The 26,684-nt window shown below is 44.7% G+C and overlaps 1 protein-coding gene across 5 annotated transcripts in view; it reads right to left on the bottom strand.

Annotated features, from left to right (window-relative positions):
• The window catches only part of Fmnl3 (formin like 3), an 84,256-nt gene that overhangs the window by 31,826 nt on the left and 25,746 nt on the right, over window positions 1-26,684 (bottom strand). For all 5 annotated transcript variants that reach the window (XM_048364923.1, XM_048364922.1, XM_048364924.1 and 2 more), the window contains exons 2-4: window positions 6,611-6,694; window positions 4,331-4,411; window positions 3,870-3,946 (exon numbers count right to left, since the gene is read on the bottom strand). In XM_048364923.1, the coding sequence (XP_048220880.1) occupies window positions 3,870-3,946; window positions 4,331-4,411; window positions 6,611-6,694 (242 nt within the window). The remainder of the gene's footprint in view (window positions 1-3,869; window positions 3,947-4,330; window positions 4,412-6,610; window positions 6,695-26,684) is intronic.

Raw genomic sequence — 26,684 nt, 5'->3', positions numbered from 1 at the left:
TTCCAACACCACTCAGAAAAAGCCAGAAGTGGCACTGTGGCTTATGTGGTAGAGCACTAGCCTTAAACAAAAGCTCTGGGACAGTGCCTAGGCCTTAAGTTCAAGCTTAAATGAAACCCTTCAAAACACAATGAAACCCTTCCCTTTTTATAATAAAAAATAATTTTTAAAGAAATTAGGGAGATATCAAGAGTATTTATTTACCTCTGTGTGCCAAACCATGCTTTTTTTTTTTTTTTTTTTTTTTTTTTTTTGGTCGGTTGTGGGGCTTGAATTCTGTGCTTGGGCGCTGTCCTTGAGCTCTTCAACTCAAGGCTAGCACTCTACCACTTGAGGCACAGCACCATTTCCGGTTTTCTGGTAGTTAACTGGAGATAAGAGTCTCACGGACTTTCTTGCCTGGGCTGGCTTTGAACCAGGATCCTCAGATCTCGGCTTCCTGAGTAGCTGGGATTACAGGCATGAGCCACCAGCACCCAGCCATGCTTTGACAGAGAAGCAAGTTCCCAGTTGATTCCAGACTCAGTTAATATACTGGCAGAAGGGGCAAAGAGAGCTCTGAAACAGGGTTTACTGAGCCAAAGGGCTCTCCACCAATTTCAAGGATAGCAGTGTGAGGAAGCAGTGAACAGAGTGAGATGTGAAGTTATATACTTAGTCACAGTAAGTCTGGCAGAGCCAGAAAAGGCTGGGCATGAGCAGGAACTCAAAAAACTCCAGAATACCATGACCCTTTGGGGGCAGATCAGGACAGAAGGCAGGCAGATAGAAAACAGAAAACCTGAAGGACAGTGTCCTACGGCACTTTTACTTATTGCCTTCACTCCTTTTAGGATAAAAAGCAAGAGCAAACTCCAGAAGGAATGTTACATTACAAGCTCATTCTACTGCACAAAGACTCAGAATAAAAAAAAAATCCTCTCTTGTGCTCTATTTATTCTGTAGAAGCCAACTATACTCAAACTGCTCTACAAGGCCTCTTTTTACACACAACTGAAGCACCAGCACCATGTTGGCTAGCCATACACCAAGCAGGAGAGAGGCTGAGCCTGGAGCACCAGGCCAGGCTGAAATTTGGCAGGCTCTGGCTGAAAGCTGACTGTGACACCGGAGCTGCCTGAAGTTAGCTTCCTCTCTGGAGGCCTACAGCCTCCCATTTCCTGTCTGTCTGCACTCCAGCTCCCCACCCCCTTCTCGTTTCCTGTCTGAGTCTACACTGCTATTTTCGGGATCCTGACACTTTGAGGAAAGGTTAAAGGTCACTTAGGCAAGGCAGAGAAACCAATACAAACCAGGGAGGGAGGAGGAGCTGCAGGGGCTCTGGAATCCTACTTCCCAGCAGGCCTTACTCCAGACTTTGCTTGTGTGCTTCCACAGGCCCCTGCCCATCAGGCCATGACCAAAGAGGGCCTACTCTGCTTCACCTTGCCCTGATTTCCTCCTAGCTTGCAGTGAGCGTGCACAAACACACATACTCTCTCTCTCTCTCTCTCTCTCTCTCTCTCTCTCTCTCTCTCTCTCTCTCTCTCAAATCCTAGCTATCCCAGGAACTACCCAGGAAAGTCTTAGGTCAGATGGCAGAGACTCCTAAAATGCCAGCACTAAGTATTCCCTAGGAATCAAGGACAAAGTCTAGACCACTGTGAGTTAACTGCCAAGAGGCCCTGGAGCTTGGGGACGGACCCATGTTAGTCTGGTCCTAAATCCAAGCCAGAAGCCGGGGGGCAGGAACCCTGTAGAGCAGGAAGGCAGAAGGACTGTTACACACTGCTGTGGCCCTCTGTCCACCAAAACCCCATCGCCATGCCAACTACAGCAGGACTTAAGGAAGACAGCAGGACTTGAGAGGGAGGCCCTGCGGAGCAGCACGGGTGCTTAGGACTGTAGTGCATGTCACTCGCCCTCACTCTTGCAGGCCAACTGAGGAGCCAGTTTTCTTTGTGTGAAAGATTCACCAAGGTGGGGCTGGGAATATGGCCTAATGGCAAGAAGAGTGTTTGCCTCATGTACATGAAGCCCTGGGTTCGATTCCCCAGCACCACATATATAGAAAACAGCACTGTGGCTCAAGTGGCAGAGTGAGCAAAAGGAAGCCAGGGACAGTGCTCAGGCCCTGAGTCCGAGGCCCAGGACTGGCAAAAAAAAAAGAAAGAAAAAAAAAGATTCACCAAGGGTGGAGCCTTGGCTACACTTTTCCCTTTGGCTTGGCTTTCCATGAGTGGTTCAGATGGCGTAGAAACCACCACAGCATAGCTTCTGAGGCCAGGAACTGTCCTTTTCCTGTCCTCTCCAGTGCTGTTTCCTTTGTGACTGCTGTAGCAGCTGACTACACCAAGATGACTTTCCCTGTGAAGAGTCCTAGGCAAGCTCTGCTTTGGGGCAGGCAAGCAGGCCACTATTGTGACAGGAGAGGAAAGGTTGATGGTGTCATTTGGCTTTTCCTACTCTACTCTCAGGAAGCTTAGGGACTTGAGACTGGCATCTCCGGTAACCCCACCCTTCCCCCTGGCTCCACTTGTCATTCTCTGAGGCACTCGCCATCATGTCAGGCACTTCTCAGTGAATGAGAAGTCAGATCTCCCTGTAGACCTTCATTCAGTCTTACATCAGGAGTCCCTGTCTTTTCTGCATGTCTTCTCTCTCACCATATCTATCTTTGTTGTTAGTTTCACAGTACCAAGGCCTCAGTACCCAGGCCCACAGTACCCTCTTTCCCTGGACCTAACTTGCCTTCTGCCTCCTCAGTTAACACCTGGTTCTTCACACAGACTGGAAAGAAGACTCACAGATCCTGGAACTCTGTCAGTTGCTTGGTAGCATCAAGATCTGTAAATATAGGAAGTGTTCAACTCCTGCCTTACATATTTTCTGGTGCTTCAGAAAGCTTCTGCTTATTAACTAAAATTGAAAAAGTAAATAATAATGCCAGTGCTGGTAGCTCATGACTTATTTAGCTATTCAGGAGGCTGTGCTCTGAGGATCATGGTTCAAAGCTAGACTTAGCAGGAAAGTTTGTGAGACTCTTATCTCCAATTAATCACCAAAAAGCCAAAAGTAAGTCTGTGTGTGGCTCAAATGGTAGAATGTCAGCATTGAGCAAAAGAAGCCAAGTAAGAAGAACAGGCCTGAGTTCAAGCCTAAGGACCATGAATCACCTACCACCCCCACCAAAAAAAAAAGTAGCCAGGTACCGGTGGTTCACACCTATAATCCTAGCTACTTGAGAGGCTGAGATCTTAGGATTGCGGTTGGAAGCCAGCCCAGGCAAGAAAAAGTCAGTGAGACTCTTACTTCCAATTAACCACAAAACTGGAAGTGGTACTGTGGCTCAAAGTGGTATAGCACTAGCTTTGAGAGGAAATAAATTCACAGGGAGAGTGCCCGGGCCCTGAGTTCAAGCCCCATGACCGACCAAGAAAACAAAAACAAAAACAAAAAACAATTAAATAAAGTGGGCACCAGAAAGTCCAAACAGTCATCACATAGGAAGTAGCTCTCCGTAACTTCCCACCCTCAGCCTTCTCTGGGCCTCATTTGGCTCAGCACCAGGCCACAAACAGACTCTAGTCTCAGCTGCTGTGGGAATGTCTTCCACCCAAAGCCACAGGATGAGGCCCTCAGGAGAGGCCCCAAGCTTGCCAGAAGTATCCAGTCAGCAGCTGGCAGAGCTGGGGCGGGGGGGGGGGGGGGTCTTGGGAGTGGGGAGCAGGAAAGGCACAGTCTGAAGCTCTAGGGAGCCAGAATCCATTGCAAGGACAGCTCTATGACTGGAAGGCTAAACAGCAAAACATCCTCAAAGGACACCAGATCCTGTGTAGCAGCAACACCTGGACTGAGTGGAGAGGCTGGGATGGGTAGACTGAACTCACCCAATGTGATTGGTGCGAAGAGAGATCTCCAGCTCCCGCAGGACTTTAGTTGACTCCTGCACTCTCCTCCTGAACTTCTGTGAACACAGAATCTTCTGTCACTCATTAGAGACCCCCTCCAACTTTTTTTTCTTTCACTTTTTGATACTTGCTATGTAGCCCAGGCTGGCACAAAACTTGAAATTCTTCTGCCTCATCCTCCCAAGAGCTAAAATTATAAGCATGTAGCATGCCTGGCTATCCAACTTTACAATATAAATGAAGGATTCAGAAAGAGAATGGGAGGGTAAAGAGACCTCCAGCCTGGACAGCCACTCCAAATCCCTGGCCTCGGAGCCCAGGAAATCCAAATCTGACTTGCTCAAAAGCAGATGTCTGGGTCCCACGTCAAAGGGATTGTGCCCAAATACCACAGGACCAATATAGGCAGCCACAGGAGGCCTGTCTGACTCATACTTCACCTTCCGAGTTACGCTGGGGTCCAAGAAGCTCTGTAGTTTCTGGATGTAAGTGTGGGGAGGATTCTTCACCTGGAACCGTTCCTATAAAGAAAACATATATACACAGAAACAGAGCCTGAGGAAGATGCCAAGGAAAGACTGCTCAACGTGAGGGGACTCAGCCTCCCAGCTGCCACTTGGCTCTTAGAATCACCCAAATCCTAGGTTTCCATTACTTATCCCTAGGCATTTCCCACCTTTTGCAATCTTCTTCTCTGATGAGTGATCTCTGGGCCTAAAATACTTTTTTATGTCAATTATTTTAAGTCTGCTGGTTACTAAAATGCAAGGATTAAGGCATTATGACCAGTATCAAAAATCAAGTTATGAGTGGAGAATGCTGCTCTCTGGGTTTAGGAAGACCAAGGGCAGGGGAACTTGGCCTTGCAGAACCCAGCTTTTCTAACTCCAAATCCTGTAACTAGAAGTAAACTGGCTAATGGTGCTAACACAGCCCAGGGCTACAGTCACGCCTCCTGCTCTCTGCCAAAGCCTCAAGCCCCAACAATGCAAGGCAAATTCTGCTGCTTTCCCCCCCCTCCTCCCTGGTCATGGGGCTTGAACTCTGGTACTGTCCCTGAGCCATTCAGCTGAAGGCTAGTACTCACTTTGGGTCACAGCACCACTTCCAGCTTTGTGGTGATTAGAGATATTCCCTCACAGACTTTCCTGCCCTAGCTGGCTTTGAACCGTGAGCCACCAATGCCCAGCAAATCCTGCTGCTTTAAGCCAGGTCTATACTTTGGCCCAACTCCCTCATCTGGCCCAAGAAGGAATTTAGAAAGCTCCACAAAATCTAAAAATCTTGAGGATGATAGTGATACCCCGAGAATGGGGTCTAGAAACAATAAAATGTTAGGAAACAAGGCCTGCAAACAAATTAAAGGAAAAAAATAAAGTTTGAGAATGCATATGTGACCTAGAAAAGACTGTGATATTATTGAAGAATCTCAGTGCCAAAGAGCTACTGCTTGTCAAAGCCCAAGTAGGTACCAACAGACTCTTCTTAATGCGGAGCTGAAGGGGATGGATCTCCATTAGATAAGAAGCTTGGGTTAGGACCTCTGAATCAGGTGGCACAATTTCCCAGTGGGCAGACCTGGCACAGCTCGCCTAAGCCCAACCTGGCTCTATCGCTTACCAGCACTGGGCAGGCTCATGAACTATGGGTTCTTCAAATGCAAGTGCTTTCCTCACAGGGTTTTTATGAGGTATTTCAGTATGTGTAGAGTCCTTGATAAAAAACCAGCATTCAATAAATGCTAGCTAGCTATTATTACGATTTTATTCAGAGCTTGAAAAGAAATAGATCTTTTTTCATGACAAAATTCTATGGCAAAGGTGCTGGGTAGGGTCTAGCCATAGCTACAAAGAAATATGAAAGAGGAAGCTAAAGAACTGTAGATAGATCTGTCTAAATTCAAAAGCTCACGACCCACTCATGACCTTCAAATATATGCAGGTAAAGAGCCAGGTATTAAAAGATCTCGGTTCTGGCCTGGTGCTGATAGCTCATACCTGTAATCCTTGCTGCTTAGGAGGCTGAGATCTGAGATTGTGCTTTGAAGCCAGTCAGGACAAGAAAGTCTGTAAGATTCATCACCAATTAATCACCAAAAAGCCCAAAGTGGAGCTTTGGCTCAGGTGAAAGAGTACTAGTTTTGAGGAGAGAGGAAAAAAAAAAAAGCTCAGGGACAGCACCCAGGCCCAGAGCTCAAGGACCAGGATCAACAGCAGCAGGAGTAAGAACAACAACAATAAAAAACAAAAAACCCTTGGTTCTGAGTGAAGTAATGCTCTTTCTTCTCATCTAGCTCTAGACACTATTTATGTAAGGAAAGCCAAATTTGATTGCTATTCCAATATGTGGGGAAAGAAGACCAGAGGACAGATATTTCTCATTACTAGAAGTCTGTAGATGATGAGAAGCACCAGTGCTATTTGCCTGGAGAGAAGTGAGAGTTACAGGTCAGGTCGTATGGAAAGGCAGAAGCAGGCTCTGCTGAGAAAACTACCTACCTGCTCCCCAGGCAGCCTCACACAAACCACCTCAGCACCATTGCCCACTGGGAACAGCCAAAACAGCCTTTAATTGGAGCTTGGCCTAACAGCTCTGTCTCTGCCATGAGTCTTCTTAACTAGGCTGGGGTTTCCGCCAGGGCTGCAGTCGATGCCTTTGATGTTCCTGCCTTGTACAGCCCAGCACATTTCCCCACCTCCCTGTTCTTCCCAAGCACATACCTGATCACAGATCAGATCCCACTTCTTCTCATTGTCATACTGCCGCAGGAGCCGGGCCTTGTCAGGAGGCAGGTTCATAGAGCTCTGAAGAATATAAAGGAACAGGCTGAACCCCTGCTTACATGCTCACATAAACACACGCACCTGCATGCATACACGCAAGCACACACACATGCACCTGAAGGACAGAAAGGTTAGACAGTACCTGCCTTCCCCTCCTATGCTATCAGACGTCAAACTTGACTCTGCTGCTGTGAACACAGCCTAAAAAGGTGACACCACTCTCCTGCCTTCCCACTGTATTAGCTGAACTTGGTTAAGCAATGTTTTCTAAACCATAGGTAGGTGGTAATGAAGAAAAATTAACTTTTCTTAAATGGAAATGAGCAGATTTAAATAGGGTAGAATATACCAGAATTTATTGCAAGTACATTGTACCAATGTTTCATTAAGCTTTCACTTCTTTTACATTTGTGTATATATATATGCACATGTATGTAAAGTATGCTTTTTAACATGAGACAGTTCAAAACTTTGAGAGCCACTAGTTCAAAGAAACAACTTTCAGTACACTCTTCCACCACTGCCTGAGACAGGTGACATTACTGTACCACACGCTTGCATGAGTGAGCTCTGACTAGCTATCACCTATTTAAGTGTTATCACTCTCCTCTCGCTTGCACAAGTCAGATGCAAGTAATGAGGACATTTGTAAAGAGCACGATGAAGAGAGCTGCTCAAATACTTTTAGAAAAATGTTTACAAAAGTTTAGGATGGGGGCTGGGAATATGACCTAGTGGCAAGAGTGCTTGCCTCGTATACATGAGGCCCTGGGGTTCGATTCCTCAGCACCACATATACAGAAAATGGCCAGAAGTGGCGCTGTGGCTCAAGTGGCAGAGTGCTAGCCTTGAGCAAAAAAAAAAAAAAAAAAAAAAAAAGCCAGGGACAGTGCTCAGGCCCTGAGTTCATGGCCTAGGACTGACCAAAAAAAAAAAGTTTAGGATGCTAAGTATTAGAATCAAATTACTTATGACACTTTCCCCAATTAACCTAGACACAGCAGGGTCCCAACTCCTACCAGAGACACTCTAATGTAGAAAACTGAACACCAGCCCAGGAATCACCCCATTTTGTTCACTATTGATTGCTGTGAATGAGGAAGGCCTAAGGGACCCATGCATAGTTCTATGATAGGGATGATGCCCCGTCCTGTGTCTCCTGCAGTTACACCTCTCTCTTCAGTGTGACTGTCTTTGTTCACGGCTCTTTACCTTTGAACAGTCTGACGATGCACAGAACTTCCCAAAGAGCCAGCCTCTTCCTGGAGGAGCTTCCTCTTTTCTCTCTCTGCTCTGGGCGCAACTGCAACTCTCACTCCCTGGCAACCCAAGCATGACCACTTGGTTTAGTTCTGTCCACTTCCCTTCATAGCTTTGTCCCCAGGGATCTGTGTGTACCCAGGATCCCCAAGGAGGAATACTGGGAGGGGTTCCTCTACTGTCTAAGGGATTAAGAAGCAATCTTGAAATATAATTTGTTGTCACATAAGCTATCATGCACTTACACATTACTAACCAGTTGTATGCTCATCTCACCCCTAAGAGTGAGAAACTAGTCCAGCCCTTCCCCAGATAGTATTATACTGATAGCAGGGATGGGTAAATATAGGCCAGAATGTCCTTTTTGTTTGCTAGGGGCAAATCTCAACAGATCTGTGAGGACAGCAGGTTGACAGCAGCAGGTCTTAAGAAAACAGGGACTGTAAAGCCAGGGGCAGGCACAGAGCAGTCTCCATCCTAGCTAGGGATGGGCTGCTGTCAACTGAACCCAAGAAACAATGTGAAGGACTGGTCTTAGCTTTGTACATCCTGAGTAAACTGCTGTCATCTGGTTGTTTCTTCCAAGTCTGTGCCATGAAAACAGTTTGCTCTCCTCTCCCCTGGAAGACAGCTGCTCAGAGGACGGGATGGTTTGTTGTTACTGTGGCAAACTTCACATGCTGTCTGTACCAACTTCTCCCTGGCGAAGCCTGTCACTGCTGAGGTTTTACATCTCCTCACCCAGGTGAACTTGAGAAAATGAGTGGTTATCTCTTTGCTTTGGGACCATAGCCTAGGTGCATGGAAGAGACATATCAGAGACCTAGTCAAACTTTGGATCCTCAGAAAAGATGGACCCATGGGGTACAGAAACAAGCACAAAACAGCCCTGACTATTGGCCCACATCCTAGAGGTAGAGCTTCAGGTAGGACTTACTGTTTTGTCACACTCAAGTGTGTTAGGAAGGAGATGACTAAGGGAAAAGCCTCAACCTTCAGCATTCTCACAAGAAGTAGGACAACAATGAGAGCCATCAGCCAAGGCAGCAGGACCACATAGTTCTCTTCCTGTCAGACAAGATCGTTAAGGCTCCTGCTTCTACCTGATGATTTGTATGAATCTGGTAGAACTCCAATGTCCAGAGGAAGCTGCTCTGCCCTTAGGAAGGCCAACTTCCTGAGGCCTGGGGATAGCCAGGGAACAAGCCTGACATAGTTCCAGTCTCAGCCAAAGATTGCTACTCTGGGATTTTCCTTCAGTGGTTCCATAGCGATTGGGCTCTCAGACTGAAGCTGAGCTAAGCTCTCCTTAACTCTCTAGTGCAACCCTTGAGCAGAAAGAAGGCAGAGGTCCAGGGCACTGAATATGGAGCCAGAGGGCCCATGATTAATTCTGGGTTCTCCAGAGCTATGGAACTTTGGTGAACTCACCCATAATTTAGAGATACTCTGACTACTTCACAGGGTTTTATGAGGATCAAATGATAAACAGTTTATGTCTATATGTATTTGGAACCCTGTGGGTATTTTCACAGTTCCCTTCTTCCTCCTGAAAAGCCTGTGTAGTGTCTGCCCTCTTGCTTTGGGGTTGTCTATGTCTGATCCCTGATCTCCTTAAGCAGTTGCTTCTCAGTACTGACTACAAAGCAGTCCTTTACCCCTTCTTTGATCTCGCTCTGGTTTCCTCTGAGACTAGGTGGCAACTGAAACACTACCATCCTTGGGTTTATGGGAGATCCACCATCACCACCACCCTTCCTTGGGAGGAAGCAAAGGAGACAAGTTATAGGCATACAAGTCACAAAAGGAAATAGGAGAAAGAAAGACGAACTCAAACTGAAAGCAATTGTGAAATTGGCTTCTAACTCAAAGAGAACCAACAAGAATCTCAGAATCAAGACTTATAATGGAGGAAGGTGAAAGGCATGGATCTGATGCTCTTCCAGCAAGGCTGCTCTGGCTCACGTGAGTTGGGCCAGGCAAATTGCCTGCTAAGTAGATTTCTTACCAGACCCCTGCTGACTGCAGTAAAGGGAGGAGGAGGTGGCTCTGCTCACAGGATTTTCTTTCCCTTTCAGCTCTGAACCCCCAGACCACTTAGCCCCTCCTCACTTCCTTCCCACTATGAGGGAAGGGAAATGCTGGTAAGTCTGGAGTTTCCTTTAAAGCTGCAGGCCCTGCTCTGGAGCTTGCCACTCACACTGCCAGTCTTCTTGGGGAAAACCCAACACACAGAAATAGGAACTACCAAAAATTCCCTGTTTAACTGCTTCTATTGGTCCCAGTAGATCATGATAAATCTTACTTAAAAATGAAGACAAAAATGGCATAACTAAAAAAAAAAAAGAAAGAAAGAAAGAAAAGAAAAAAATGGCATAGCTTCTGAGAAACAGGCAGAGAGAAATGTAAAACATCCCTGGGAAAAGGGCTGTGGGAAGGCCAGCAGAGGTTGCTGACTTCAAGCAAAATATAGAGAAGGTCTGCTGGTGGCCTCAGTAAAGCTTTCTTTTCTCACAACTGCCTCCCATCAAGTTTCCTATGGCTGGACCCATCTTCCACCATGGGAACCCCAATCCCTGCCCTCAGACCTGGGCATGGGGGACACTGGGAACCTGAAACTAGAACTGCTCCAAAAGTGAAATGAGGTGCTTCCTGGTCACCACATGCTGCTCAACACACTGCTGAGAACCTGCTGCCACCAAGTCCTCCGTGGCATCCACAGACTAGCCTCGCGGGCACGAAACGGTGAGGGGCACAAAACTTGCAAGTCCAGCTGGGTGTGGGTGGCTGGTGCCTGTAATCCTAGCTACTCAGGAAGCTAAGATCTGAGGGTTGTGGTTCAAAGCCAGGCTGGACAAAAAATGCAAGAGATTCTGATCTCCAATTAACCCGAAAAAGGCCAGAGTGGAGGTGTGGCTCAAGTGATAAGAGTGCCAGCCTTGAGAAAAAAGGGTACACATACACACACACACACACACACACACACACACACACACACACGGCACCAATACTAAAGCTTGAACTCAGGGTCTCATAGTCTTGCTTGATACAACATATATCTCCAGAAGGCAGCTAGCTGTAGGAAGAACTGTAATACTATCCCACACTCAGTGCTCCTCTTAGGATCCACTTCACCAACCAAAAAGCCTGCTCCCATGCCAGTAACAAGGCAGGCAACATATGCACAAAGGCCCATTATTAGTCTCCAAAAAGGATAAAACATCAGGAACAGCCCAGCCTGCCTGTCATGTGTCTCTATAGGTGGGCAGTGGGCATAGCCTTGGCCAGCTGGGCACTGCTCCCAAAGGGTGGAAGCTTAAAGAGGTGGTAGGCACCACCCGTGCAGCCTTGGCCCCTTGGTGGCCACTACCAGTCCTGCTGCAGTAGCGGCTCCCAGACAATAAGTTATTTTCAGCTAGTGCTTTAACACAAGCCAGCTGGCTAGTGCACAGGGCGGGAGTCCTCCTCCACCCAGCCCGCCCAGACAGCAGGCTGGCCAAGCAGCCAGCCCAGCCCACAGCCTACTCTGCTGCCACCTCCACATCACTGTTTGTTTATCTCATTATTTCAGCACAGCTCCTCCCAACTCCTCCCCATTAAAAAAACCAAAAAAACAAAAAGCAAAAAACCCTGCAATTCTATCCAAGGAAACCAAAAAAAATCAAAGTCTGATCAAAGGCCCAAGACCTAAAATTAAACATGTGACACACAGAAGCCCCTCCAAACACCCACACTTTTCCCCAGGCTCATGACTGGCTGGAGCAATGCAGGGGTGGCTTTGGAGATAACTTGAGAGAGGGAGCCTAGAATGGGCCTAAGTCAATGACAAAAGGTTCTGGGTGGAGAACTGTCGTTTGGCAGAAGGGAAATCACAGGACATTCCATGACACCATGCTGGAAATAAAGGCAGCCCGTGCCTTCCTTCATGCAGTGGAGGCAAACACTCTAACCAGCACCTGTACAACACAGTGTTCTAATACAGGAAGAAATGGAAGGCAGCTTCAACAGTTCTGTTCCCCACTGCTCCTCATCTCCCATCAAATGAGACCCCCTTTGCACAGGAACACAAGGGTAGAGTACAACTCTAGCTACACACACAGTTTTTACTAGGTTTGAGCTGCCCTGTTAAGACAGGAGAAACTTGCTGGCATTTCTTGTGACAAAAAGGCTTCAAAAAAGTGTTGACTGAAGTGTCTGTAGCGTTTTAGGTCATCTGCCTTTCTGTTTTGTTTTATGCTGGTACTGGTACTGCATGATTTTGGCTGGTGCCCTACCATTTGAATTATGTCTCCATTTTCCAACTTTTTTGCTGGTTAATTAGAGATAAGAGTCTCATGGCTGACTTTGAACTGCAATTTTCAGATCTCAACCTCCTAAGTAGCTAGGAATATAGACATGAGCTGCTGGCGCCCAGCTGCCTTTCTGTTTCAGTTTAACTGAAGCCATCATTTTGGGGACAAGCTGCCAGGCTCAGAACTATGTCTGGAGAACGTGGTGCTGTGGTCACTGATGACTCTGTAACCAGAAATGACTTGCTGAGCTGTTATGGGCCAAGTCCTTCAGCAGTCTGAAGGAAAAAGAAATGGATTCACCAGATGTCTCCGGCTGAGCTCTGCAATTCACACCAGGCACATCAAATGAAGAAGCCCTTAAAAGGCCAGCATCATTGAAACAAAGAGATGGTTTTATTCCAAGTAAAATTATACCCCTGAGGCATCCTCTTCCCTCTGGAGGGTTCCAGTGTTGGATTCTGATGAGGCAAAGGAAAATGGCTATGCCCCCGATGCCATTAGGCATCGACCTCTGCCATCTCTCTCCTATCATTGGCCTCACACTTAATAACAAGTAACCTGCTGCAGGGACCCTAGTCTCCACATTCTGCCTGCGGCCACCACTGCAGTTCACCAGTGAAGGAGTGCCCAGTGGGAGATAGGAGAATTGCTGTGAGCATTTCCCAATGGAGCCCTCAGGCCTAGCTAAGCAGCCACCGTCACAGCAACTTGATCTGTCTTCTGGCTCCTCAGCCCCTGCTCGCGGTTAGCCAGACCCACACACTCCTCAGTTACGCAGAATGGAAACTATTCCGCTGGGGGCAGCTGGTTTTCCAAAGCCAAGGAGTCTTGAGGCAGATCCTCTCATTCCCCCTCAGCCAGCGGGGTCTTCCCACTCTCCACAAAGCTCTGTCTCCCAGCCTGAGGAGCCCAACAGGCAGTCTTACCTCCTAGAGGACTCAGTAGATCAAGGGTCACTTTCCTTTATCCCCCAAACCTCCCACCTCATCTCTCACTGTGGCATGAGTCCCTCAGGTCTCTCATCTACTTCTTTACTTCTCCACTGTCACCAAATGGATGGCACCACCCAGGCCCCCTGGGATAACCCTCCCTCTATGCCCTACAGAGAGAGGAAACATCCAAACACAGAAGAACATTAGCATCTTCTTAATGGTGTTTGCAGTACTGGGACTTGAATTTAGTGCCTTATACCTGCTAAGTAGGTGTTCTACCACTTGGCCATGTCCCCAGTCCTTTTACTTTTCAGATAGGGTCTTGCACTTTTTGCCTTCTTTTTGATCCTCCTACTTCTACCTTCTGGATAGCTGGTATTACAGGTGTGTGCCTCCACACAGGGCTTGTTTAAGATGGAGTCTTGCTAGTTAACTTTTTTTGCCCAAGCTGGCCTTGAACTGTGATCCTCCAGATCTCTACCTCCTAAGTAACTAGAATAATAGGCATGCTTGGCTGCTCTTTGAATCTTATGGAAAGCACTTCTAAGATAAGGACTTGGCCCCAGCATCTTGAGTAGCTCATCTTCTCCTACTCTGGATTCCCCTGGGATAGTGTATCTTTCCATTCTCTGACCCTAGGAGTTACTTGTGACTGTTTACCCAGGCTTCTGAATCCTTGTCTATCACTACTTAACTCAAATCTAAGTTTGTCAAGATCTAATACTGACCCTTAATAAGTTCCAGGTAAGAGAGCATGCTTAAAAACTACTTCTGTGTGGACCACCTTGTTGCTTATAATTGGAGTAAAGTGGCCCCTTATAAGACTCATTGATCTGAATCTGCGGTTCGAAGCCAGCCCGGGCAAAGAAAGGTCCCTGTGAGAGACTTGTCTCTAATCAGCCAGCAGAGTGCTGGGAACGGAGTGGTGTGGAGCTCAAAAGTGGTACGGTGCTAGTCTTGAGCTGGAGAGCTGAGGGACAGCACTCAGGCCCTGAGTCCAAGTCCAGTGGAAAGTCACTCCTCCTGGGACAAAAGTGATGGAGCATCCAGAGGCAGTAAGCCACTGCTTGGATGGCAGAGATGGTGTCAGATCCTAGAGTCACTACTGTTGGCCTTTCAAAAGTTAAAGCCGGGAAGTCCTAGAAGAATAGTTCATAAGCATGCCTTTCCAATGCCCATGTCTGTCTACTGGGCAGGAATTTGCCAGTCATCTGTGATAATGGTTAGTAAGGGTAAGTTTGTCAAATGAGAGGATAGCACTGGGGACGGATTGGAAATTGCATTGTGCTTATAGACCCCAGAGTTCAGGACAGGTAAAGAGAATGAATCGGACTCTAAAAGAAACCTTAACTAAACTGGCCTTAGAGACTGGCGCAGACTGGGTGTCACTCCTTCCTTTTGCTCTGTTTAGAGTAAGAAATTCTCCCTATCAGCTTGGCTTTACTCCTTTTGAAATAATGTACAGGTACCCCCCACCCATTATCCCTAGCCTTCAGACTGAATTGCTTGCTGATTTGGATAATGCTGAATTTTTGTGTAAACTCGATTATTTGCAGCTCGTGTACAAGAATGTGACCCCAACTTAAGGCATTATATGATTCTGCTTCTGTCCCTACCCCCCATTTATTCAGACCAGGGGACTGAAATCCTAAGAACCACGGTGGAAGGAACCCTAGATGGCATCGCCACTTGGGTTCATTGCTTCCACGCCAGGCCAGCTGACCCCTTTGCCCTGGATGACAACTACCATGATGGAACATGGGAGGTCTCCAAGCACCCAACTCAGCCGCTTTGCCTTCACCTCAAGAAAAGAAAGTTAGACTGAGACTAAGGTTATAGGTTCCTGGCTAGGTAAGGTCTACGCCCCTGAGTCAGCCGGAAGAAGTTACAGAAGATGGATGATCTTCACCCATCAGCCCCCCTTTAAAATCAAGGGACCAGAGTTGTTTTTGGGAAGATGAGGCAGGATAAACTAGAGACATGCAAAACAGAGGTACAGAGACTATTCTTGTAAGAAATGGTGACAGGCCCTTTGGTTACTACATTGGGCCCTACTGGCCCATGCCTTACCTCTATATCATCCCCTAGACATGCAAGCCATGGACAGAATGGAGCCATGATTGGCTCCCAAGGTACCAAAAAGAAAAAGGGGGAAATGAGGTGCCAGACTTTGAAGTCAGGCCCCACCACGTGAACCCCATTTTAGAATCGAACCCTGAGCCAATCAGATTTGTACCTGTGTTCTAATCTTGCTTGCACAGCTGATTGTTGTAACACTTCTAAGCATCAAGTTTATACTTATGGGAAGAATGAATGACATGCCAAAGATATGCTTGTTGTCCCCAAATTCTTACCCTCACCTTCCTTAGCCATGTGCAGTAGAATGTTCAACAACCTAGAATTAGTATATTTCTCAGCTTCCCTTGCATTTAGGTATGGCTATGTAACTATACAGAATATAACAGAAGGAGTCTGTATAACCTCCCAAAAGTATTATTAAATGGGATATATACAGACTTTTTTTTAATCCTTTCTACAATGACTGGAAACTTCAGCATCTATTAAAGACCATCTCTCACCTTAAAATAAAGTCTTCATGGATAAAATAGTAAGAAAAATCCCTGAAACTGAGGAAGTGGCTCAGTGGTACAGTGCTTGCCTAGCCAGGCCTATGTTTGATGCCCAGCACTGAGGGGAATATATACATACATACATATAGTATATACATGTGTATAGATGATATATCTCATATATGTACATATATGTTATGATATATGTGTATATATCATATATGTGTATATATCATATATAATATACATATAGATGATATATCTCATATATGTACATATATGTTATGATATGTGTATATATCATATATGTGTATATATCATATATAATATATACATATATGTATACATATGATAGAGATTAGATAGAGATAGATAGGAAGAAATGAAAAAGAATAGTAATAAAAAAGGAAGTTGGGATTTAGCTCAGTGGAAGAGCACTTGCCTAGTAAAGGCAAGGCCCAGAGTTTGGTCCTCAGCTCTGGAAGAAATAAAAATGAAAAGCTAGAAAGATGTCCCACCCCCCAAAACAAACAAACAAACAAACAAAACAAACAAAAAACTCAAGGCAACTAGAAAAGAAAAACAGAAGAAAAAGAAAATACTTTCTACAGATACCATGAACCTTTAACAAAATTAAATATGCTCCAGTGTCTTTTATTTAAGGGAAATCCCTCTGTTCAGAACTTGAACTCCTAGAGGGTAAGGGTCATGTCTCATCCTTTGAATCATGTGCAAGTGTTTAGTAAATAACTGATTGATCTATCCCACCACCAAGTCCTTGTTCTGTCCTGATTATCTGCAAGCAATAGGTTGTCTCACCAGTTTTTGGTATTTGTAGACTCTCACTTATAATCTGCTTTATCAACTACAGCTCAAGTAACTTTCTTCATATGCTGCTATTTCCTCAGCAAACTCCAGCTTACTTAGTTCATGCAGTAATTTAAGTTACTTCCAAGCCCTTTGGTCTGATTCATCCTTTTATAGCCTGCTAGACTACAGACTCGAGCACAGGGATCCCATCAGCCTCTTTACCACTATAGCATGAGCTCAGTAAAGACTATACCTTTAATTTCTCTGTTATATACTCTTGTTCCTCTTGTCCCTCGGTTTTCTACTCCATGAGTCTCTGAGACCGGCTTCTTTACAACTGCTAGCCATACCCCTCCTCTAGTTCACAATAGCTGAAACCCACCTTCTCTTACAAATCTTTCCTGAGGACAAGACCCACCTCCAAAAGTCTCCGTGCATTTACTCAGTCTTTATTAAACATAGAGCTAATATTGCTTCACATTTTATTGGACATTCGGTAGACATCTTTAAAATCAATTACAGTGACAGTCCTACAGACACATGGAGCCACACTGCCTATGGTGGAATCCTGGATGCACCACTTACTCCTTTGGAAGGGTAATTTAATGTCTATAAGCCTTAGCTTTCTTATCTGTAAGAGGAAGAAAGAAATAGTATCTACCTACCTGGGTGCCAGTGGCTCATGCCTGTAATCCAAACTACTCAGGAGGCTGAGATCTGAGGATTGTGGTTCGAAGCCAGCCCAGGCTAGAAAGTAAGTCGATGAGACTCTTATCTCCAATTATCTACCAGAAAACTGAAAGTGGTGCTGTGGCTCCAAAGGTAGAGCACTAGCCTTGAGCTGAAGAGCTCAGGGACGGTGCTCAGGCCCAGAGTTCAAGCCCCAGGACAGAAAAAAAAAAAAAAAAAAAAGCTAGTATCTATCCCATAGATAGGATTGCGGTGACACATATTGTGAACTCTTTTTAGGCTTTTTATCCAACACTTAGCTGGGACACAACTGTTCACCAAGCTAGAATCTGGCAGGATCAAAATAAACAAGGAATGATCACTATCTTTGGAAAATTCACATCCTGAGGCAAGGTAAGCCAGCAAAATAGGGGTAAGCACAAAGACAGCACTGCTATCAAAGAGGCGGAGATGGCACTGTGGAGCCCAGTGAGGTAACATCTAATTAGAGCAAGAGGCAAAGTGTAAGGCTTCCTGGAAGAAATATTTTAGGATCCAATCTTAAGACATTAAGCAGAAAGGAGTCGGGCAACAAAGGAAGAAAGACAGTGATACTCCAGGGAAGAGACTACAGTATTTACAAATATATGGAATCACAAAACATCACAACAAATCTAGGAGTTTGTAAGAGATTTGCTATAACAGGATCCAAGTGTATATGAGAAATTACTGCAAGCAAGACACAGTCAGGTAGGTGACAAAGGGACTTATAAGCTATGGTAAGTAGATGGACTTAACTATAACAATATTATTAAAATGAAAATAACAGCGACAAAAGCTAACATTAATAAAACTTTGACAAATATTTGATAAGAATTATCTCATTTAATTCTCACAACAAACCTATGAAGTACAAGCTGTCATTATCTTATTTTACTTCAATGAAACTAGGGCTTAGGTTGTGGAATTTGCCTAGGGTTACAATCAAGTATATATTAAAGCTGAGATTACAGAATGGGAGATCTTTACTAGCTATGCATCAGACAAGAACCTCATATCTAAAATATACTTAGAGCTCAAAAAATTAAACCTAAAAAAAAATCCTAAAAGAAACAACAACCCAATTAATAAATGAGCTAAAGACTTAAGAGACTTCTGAAGAAACAATGGCCAACAGATACTTAGACTTCTGAAGAAACAACAATGGCCAATAGATATGTGAAGAGATGTTCAACATTTATGGCCATAAAAGAAATGTAAAATGAGGAGGCTGCAAATGTGGCTTAGTGGTAGAGTGCTTGCTTGCCTGGCATGCATGAATTTCTGGGTTTGATTTCTTAGTACCTCATAAACAGAAAAGGCAAAAAATAACGCTATGGCTCAAGTGGTAGAGTGCAAGCCTTGAGCAAAAGAAGCTCAGGGACAGTGCCCAGGCTCTGAGTTTAAGCCCAGAACTGGCTAAAGAGAAAAAAAAAAAAGAAAAAGAAATATACAATGAAAACAACACTGAGACTCTACCTCACACCAGTTAGAATGGCCATAATCAAGAATCTTAACTAACAATAACAGATGCTAGGAGGATGTGGCCAAAAGGGAACACTAAGACATAGTTGATGGGAATATAAACTTGTTCAACTACTCTGGAAAGCAGTACAAAGATTCATCAAAAGGCTAAACACAGAGCTTCCCTATGACCCAGCAATCCCAGTCTTAGGCATTTATCCAAATGACCACAAACCAGGCTGCACTAATGTCACTGGCACATCCACGCTCACTGCAGCATTGCTAAGATATGGAATCAACCCAAATACCCCTCAATGGATGAATGGATCAAGAAAACGTGGTATATATATACACACAATGGAATTGTATGCTTCCACCAGAAAGAATGACATTGTCCCAATTGTAAAGAAATGGAAAAAATTGTATTTAGAAACATAGGCTGCATGGTTTCCTTCTGTAATAAGTAGAATGTGTGCCTGTAGATCTACAAGTAAACCCAATAGATAGTAAAAGACAAAAATTACACGTGGACATGATAGATTAAACAGGACTCTAATGGGCTGGGAATATGGCCTAGTGGCAAGAGTGCTTGCCTCCTATACATGAAGCCCTGGGTTTGATTCCCCAGTACCACATATATAGAAAAGGCCAGAAGTGGCGCTGTGGCTCAAGTGGCAGAGTGTTAGCCTTGAGCAAAAAGAAGCCAGGGGCAATGTTCAGGCCCTGAGTCCATGCCCCAGGACTGGCAACAAAAACAAAACAAATAAACAGGACTCTAAACATTCACACAGTGAGACCAAAGGAAGATATTCTTTTTTTAAAAAATTTAATTTATTTATTAATTGAACACAAATTTTTTTGACAAGGTGTTGTGCAAAACGGGTACAGTTACATAGTAGGGCAGTGTGTACATTTCTTGTGATATCTTACACCCTGTTTTTCTTTCCCTTCTGTAGGTCAGGTAGACATATATACAATATACAATGTATCAAGAACATATACAGTAGCCACGTGGCCAAGCCCAAGAAAATTCGCCTAGGGCTTTAAATGTAATGTCGATATTTGACCATATGTCGACAGTAGTCTTATATGAACATACATACATAGCTTTTGAGCTATTGTATTTCATTGAGAGGTCGATTTTTGACCTTTATATGTTGAGTAGTTGTTTGGTTTTAGTTACATATTGTTGGGTCGCTGCCCCAATCCTGTGGGAAATACCATTTAACAAGCAGTTTTTGGTTTCACAGACTTGGTCTCTACTGTCTCTCCATATCCCTTTGTTAACAGTCATATATCAGGGAGATCATGCCCCTTTGTTTTCTGTGTTCTAGGCTTGTCTTGCTCAACATTATTTGTTTGAGTTCTGACCATTTCCCTGCGAGTAACAATATTTCACCATTCCTAATCGCTATGTAGTATTCCATTGTGTAAAGTACCATATTTTTTGGATCCATTCATCTGTGGAGGGGCATCTGGGTTGTTTCCATATTTTGGCTATTGTGAATTGTGCCGCAATAAACATGGAAGTACAAATGTCTTTTTGATATCTTGGGACTTGCTGTTTAGGATAGATGCCTAGGAGTGGTATGGCTGGGTCATAGGGTAGGTCTATATTGAGCTTTGTGAGAAACCTCCATACTGTTCTCCAAAGTGGTTGTACTAATTTGCACTCCCACCAACAATGGAGAAGGGTTCCTCTTTCCCCGCACCCCCTCCAGCATTTGTTGTTGCCTGAGTTCAGAATATAAGCCATTCTAACTGGGGTGAGGTGGTATCTCAGGGTTGTTTTTATTTGCATTTCCTTTACTACCAGGGATGTTGAACATTTCCTCATATGTTTCTTTGCCATTTTTATTTCTTCTCTTGTGAAGTCTCTCTTTAGCTCCTTTGTCCATTTCCTAATTGGTTTATTGGGCTTAGAGGGGCTTAGTTTTTTGAGTTCTCTGTAGATGACAGATATTAGGCCTTTGTCTGTTGCTGTGCTGGTAAAGATCCATTCCCATATGGTTGGCTGTCTTTCTGTTTTGGTGGCTATGTCCTTAGCTGTGCAGAAACTTTTTAATTTGTAGTAGTCCCATTTGTCGAGTCTCTCCCCTATTTGTTGTGCCCCTGGGACTATATTCAGGAAGTGCCTTCCTGTGCCTATAAGTTCTAGCGTCTTTTCTACTCTGTCCTTCAGTAGTTTCAAGGATTCAGGTCTGATATTGAGGTCCTTGATCCATTTTGAGTTGATCTTGGTGCATGGAGATAGGCTTGGGTCTACTTTGAGTTTTCTGCATATAACTGCCCAGTTCTCCCAGCACCAGTAGTTGAAGAGGCTATGTTTATTCCATTGTATGTCTTTAGCTCCTTTGTCAAATATCAGCTGACTGTAAGAGCGTGGTTTTATTTCTGGATCTTCAATTCTAATCCATTGGTCTTCCGATCTGTTTTTATACCAATACCTTGCTGTTTTTGTTATGATGGCCTTGTAGTAGAGCTTGAAGTCTGGTATTGTGATACCTCCTGCACTGCTTTTTTGCCTAGAATTGCTTTGGCTATTCTAGGTCTTTTGCTGTTCCATATGAATTTATGGATTGCTTTCTCTATTTCAGTGAAGAATGTGACTGGGATTTTGATAGGGAATGCATTGAATTTGTATAACAATTTGGGCAATATGGCCATTTTCACTATATTGATTCTGCCTACCCATGAGCATGGGAGGTCTTTCCATCTCCTTGTGTCTTCTTTGATTTCCCTTATTAGATTTTTATAGTTTTCATTAAATAGGTCCGTCACGTCCTTGGTTAAGTTGATCCCTAGGTACTTTATTCTTTTTTGGCTACTGTAAATGGAATTGTTTCCATAATTTCCTCTTCTGTTTGTATATTGCTGGTGTACAGAAAAGCTACTGACTTTTGTGGATTGATTTTGTATCCTGCTACTTTGCCAAAATGGTTTATTAGGTGTAGGAGTTTGGGGACTGAGTTTTTTGGGTCCTTCAGATGTAAGATCATGTCATCTGCGAATAGGGATAACTTGATTTCTTCCTTGCCGATGTGGATCCCTTTGATGTCCTCTTGCCTTATTGCTATGGCTAGGGATTCCAGCACTATGTTGAAAAGAAGTGGGGAGAGTGGGCATCCTTGTCTTGTTCCTGAGTTTAGGGGGAATGATTTAAGTTTCTCTCCATTTAATATGATATTAGCAGTTGGTCTGTTGTATATGGCTTTTATTGTTTTGAGGAATGTCCCATCTATTCCTGTTCTCTCCAAAGCTTTTTTTTTTTTTTTTGGGGGGGGGGGCCTGTCCTGGGCCTTGGACTCAGGGCCTGAGCACTGTCCCTGGCTTCTTCCTGCTCAAGGCTAGCACTCTGCCACTTGAGCCACAGCGCCGCTTCTGGCCGTTTTCTGTATATGTGGTGCTGGGGAATCAAACCTAGGGCCTCGTGTATCCGAGGCAGGCACTCTTGCCACTAGGCTATATCCCCAGCCCCCCAAAGCTTTTAATAAGTATGGATGTTGTATTTTGTCAAAGGCTTTTTGGGCATCGACTGAGATAACAATGTGATTCTTGATTTTAGTTCTGTTTATGTGGTGAATTACATTGATTGATTTACGGATGTTGAACCATCCTTGTGACTGTGGGATGAAGCCTACTTGGTCATGATATATAATTTTCTTGATCAGTTTCTGGATCCTGTTTTATTTTTTATTTTTATTTTTTTTTGGCCAGTCGTGGGCCTTGGACTCAGGGCCTGAGCACTGTCCCTGGCTTCTTCCCGCTCAAGGCTAGCACTCTGCCACTTGAGCCACAGCGCCTCTTCTGGCCGTTTTCTGTATACGTGGTGCTGGGGAATCGAACCTAGGGCCTCGTGTATCCGAGGCAGGCACTCTTGCCACTAGGCTACATCCCCAGCCCCCTGGATCCTGTTTTATTGAGGAGGTTTGCGTCTGTGTTCATTAGTGATATTGGTCTGTAGTTCTCTTTTTTTGTTGGGTCTTTGCCTGGTTTGGGAATGAGTATGATATTAGTTTCATAGAATGAGTTTGGGATTTCTCCCTGTTTCTATTTCGCGGAAGAGTTTGAGGAGTATTGGTATTAGCTCCTCACTAAAGGTTTTGTAGAATTCGTTGGTAAATCCATCTGGGCCTGGGCTTTTCTTTGTTGGGAGGTTCTTGATTACCTCCTGTATCTCACTGTAAGTTATTGGTTTATTTAGTTGATTTATTTCTTCTTGGTTCAGTTTGGGCAGTTTATACTTCTCTAAGAATTGATCCATTTCTGTAAAATTATTGTTTTTTTACTGAATAGAGGTTCTGGAACTAGCTCCTTATGATTGTTTGAATATCGTGTGTACTTGTTGTAATTTTTCCAGTGGAGTCCCTGATTTTACGTATATGAGTCTCTTCTCTTCTTTTTTTTGTAAGTCTTGCGAGGGGTCTGTCAATTTTATTTATTTTCTCAAAGAACCAGCTTTTAGTCTTTATTTGTTGAATAGTCTTTCTATTTTCAATCAGATTTATCTCTTCTTTAATCTTTGTGATCTCTCTCCTCCTAGTCATTTTAGATTCGGTCATTTCTTGTTTCTCCAGTTGTTTTAGTTTCATCGTGAGGTTATTCACCTGCTCTGCTTCCATTCTTTTAATGTGAGTGCTGAGGGCAATGATCTTGCCCCTCAGTACTGCCTTAGCTGTGTCCAATAGGTTTCTTTGTGATGTATTTTCATTGTCATTGTGGCTTATAAATTCGTTGATTTCATCTTTAATTTGGTCTGTGGCCCATGTGTTGGATAACAGTGTGGGGTTTAGCCTCCAAGAATGTGTATAGCCTCTGTGGTAACCGTTGTTATTGAGGGTTACCTTTAATCCACTGTGATCAGATATAATACATGGGATGACGTCAATACTTTTGTATTTGCTGGGGTTCTTTGTGTGGGCTATGACATGGTCTATTTTGGAGTATGATCCATGTGCTGCTGAGACGAAGGTGTATTGGGTCTCTGTAGGGTGGAAGATTCTGTATAGATCTGTCAGATCCATTTGGGATATGGTGTTACTTAGGTCCTCAGCTCCCTTGCTGATCCTTTGGGTGTTGGATCTGTCTCTTGGAGAGAGTGGGGTATTTAAGTCTCCCACTATGATTGTGTTTGCGTCTATCTTGTTCTGTAATTCTGTGAGAATTTGCTTGACATATGTGGGGCCTCTTTTGTCCGGTGAGTATACATTTATCACCGTGATGTCTTCATTCTGGATTTTTCCTTGTATTAAAATGTAGTGTCCTTCTTTGTCTTTTTGAGTTGATTTTAATGAAAAGTCCAGCTTGTCTGAGATCAGAATGGCTACACCTGCCGTTTTGGTGGGTGCATTTGCTTGGTAGATCTTGCTCCATCCTTTCATTCGAAGCCTGTTTTTGTCCCTTGCTGTAAGGTGGGTCTCTTGTAGACAACAGATGCCAACTTTTTATTTGCGGATCCATTCTGCCAGTCTGCTCCTCTTTATCGGAGAGTTTATACCATTTATATTCAAAGAGATCAAGGATAAGAGTGTTTTTTCTCCTTCCATTTTCTTGTTGGGCTGTTTTTTCCTTTTTTTTTTTTCTTGTCTTTAGTGAGCTGCTCTTTCTGTTCTGTCTGTGTGTCCTGTACGATCTCTGTTAGGTGGGATTCCCCTCTTAGAATTCGCTGTAGTGCTGGTTTTTTATTCACATACTCCTTTAGATCCTCTTTGCTATGGAAATATCTGGTTTTCCCTTCAAATGAGAACTCCAATTTCGCTGGATATTTAATCCTAGGTTGCATATTGTTGGCCTGTAGAACTTGGATGGTGTTCTTCCACTTACTTTGCGCTTGGTAGGTTTGTGTGGAGAGGTCTGCTGTTATTCGGATACTCTTCCCATTGTAGAAAATTTCTTTCTTCGCTTTGGCTGCATTCAGAATTTGCTCTTTATTCTTGAGATATGAAGTCTTGAATATTATGTGCCTTGGCGTGGCTTTTCTGGGGTCTGGCCTGCCAGGTGTCCTATAGGCTTCGGTTACCTGTATGGGGTCCCTTGTGAGATTGGGGAAGTTTTCTGCAATAACTTTATTGAAAATATGATGAAGCCCTCTGCTCTGGTACTCGGCTCCTTCTTTTATTCCAATTATGCGCAGATTATATTTCTTGTCTTTGTCCATTAGTTCCTGGATTAGTCTGCCCTGAAGCTTCATCGTTTCTTGGAGTGTGGTCATTTTCTGGTTGGTGTCGGCTGCTTCATCATCCAAGAGAGAGATTCTGGATTCCATATGGTCAATTCTTTGTGCTGTGGATTCAATTGTGGAGTTTATGGATTTCAGAGTGCTATTTATGGTTGTCAGATCAGCTCTGATGGTGGAAATTTCTTCCTTTAAAGAGTTGTATTTTAAATCTATTTTTTCATGCATTTCACATCTCAGGATGTTAAGGTCTTCTTTAACGGAGGTTTGCATTGTATCCATTTTTGCTTCCATTTCTTTCTTGGCTTTCTGGATGTCCTTCAAGACTTCCACTCTAAACTCCTGGAATTGTTTTCTGATTTCGTTTCTGACGCTTTCCATCATTTCTGATAACATGGCCTCATTTGCTTTTTTATTCTCCATCTCCTCTTCAGTCATGCTGCTTTTTGGAGCTGGCGAGTTGGCTTGCCCTTTGATGAACTGTTATATTTCTTTGTGATTTGCGTATCTGGAGATCTGTGGGTGGCTTCTCTGGTTTGGTTTTGTGCTGGTTCCCTCTGGTCCATCAGTGGGAGCCTTGTGCCCTGGTGTCCTGGCTCTGGGTTTGGGTTTGGCTGTTGCACCTTGCTTCCCAATGGGTGTGACCTTCTCGGTTGTTGCTGAGGTGGTCACTCTCCCTGCACTTGGGGGCCAGTAAGTTCTGTGTCTTTCTCTGTGGGACAGTGTCCTGCCGCTGTGCTGTGCTGACCCTAGCATGCCCCTGTTGGGGGTTTGTTGGTCGCTAATTCAGTGTGGCGTGGAGGCTTATGTCTTCTTGGGTTCTTTTTTCCACTCTGTATCTTGGTTAGAGGAGCTCACCTCTCAAGCAGTTGTCTTCCTGTGTGGACTGCTCTGGGGCCGGTGTTGTTGAGGTGCGGCCCACCCACTTGTGCAAAATACTCCAAACTGAGTGGGCACAGGCCGATGGAGAGCTCTGCCCTCCTGTGTAGACGCGCCTACCAGAGCAGGCGCTGTCGTCGGGGGCCCCGCCCACCTGTGCGCTGTGCACCCACTACAACGAGCGCTGCTGCTGTGGCCCCGTCCACCTGAGCGGGGTACGCCTACCAGAGTGAGCCCCGGGTTGTTGGGTTGTGCTTGCGCCCTACCGAGAGTCCGCTGTGGGGGGCAGTATGTGTGGGGCCCAGTGGGATCAACTGTCCGGGCGCGGGTTAGCACCCTCAGACTGCGCCTCCACTGCGAGGGGGGCTCATGATCAGGCCCAGGTGTCCCTGCTGTGCTGGTATTGCCCACCAGAGCCTGTGATTTTAGTTGTAAAGGTCCGCGAGGTCCAGGCACCTCGGGTGGGGCTTGCACTGCCAGCCATCCCCCGGCCCCTGTTGGGAAGGGGGCAGGGCCGGTTCGGCCAGTTCTGGCTCCTGGGCGGCCTTGGGGCTGCTCTGCCCTTCCCCTTCTAAACTAAAGGAAGATATTCTTAGGAGAGAATCACAAGGGCTCGATAGCTATGTGCATATAATCATATAAAATGATGCTATTGAAATGAACTCCAAGAAATGGAAACAGGTTTTTATTGAACTCCAAGAAATGGAAATAAGAGGGTTTTTTTGTTTTTTGCCAGTCTTGCTTGGACTCAGGGCCTGAGCACTGTCTGGCTTCTTTTTGTTCAAGGCTAGCACTCTGCCACCTGAGCCACAGCGCCACTTCTGGCCATTTTCCATATATGTGGTACAGGGGAATTGAACGCAGGGCTTCATGTATACAAGGCAAGCACTCTTGCCACTTGGCCATATTCCCAGCCCCAAG

This window comes from Perognathus longimembris, chromosome 1, assembly GCF_023159225.1.
Source record: "Perognathus longimembris pacificus isolate PPM17 chromosome 1, ASM2315922v1, whole genome shotgun sequence".
NCBI classification, from domain to species: Eukaryota; Metazoa; Chordata; class Mammalia; order Rodentia; family Heteromyidae; genus Perognathus; species Perognathus longimembris.
The sequence above is the reverse complement of the archived record's forward strand: the minus strand, read 5'-3'. Positions and strand labels throughout refer to the sequence as shown.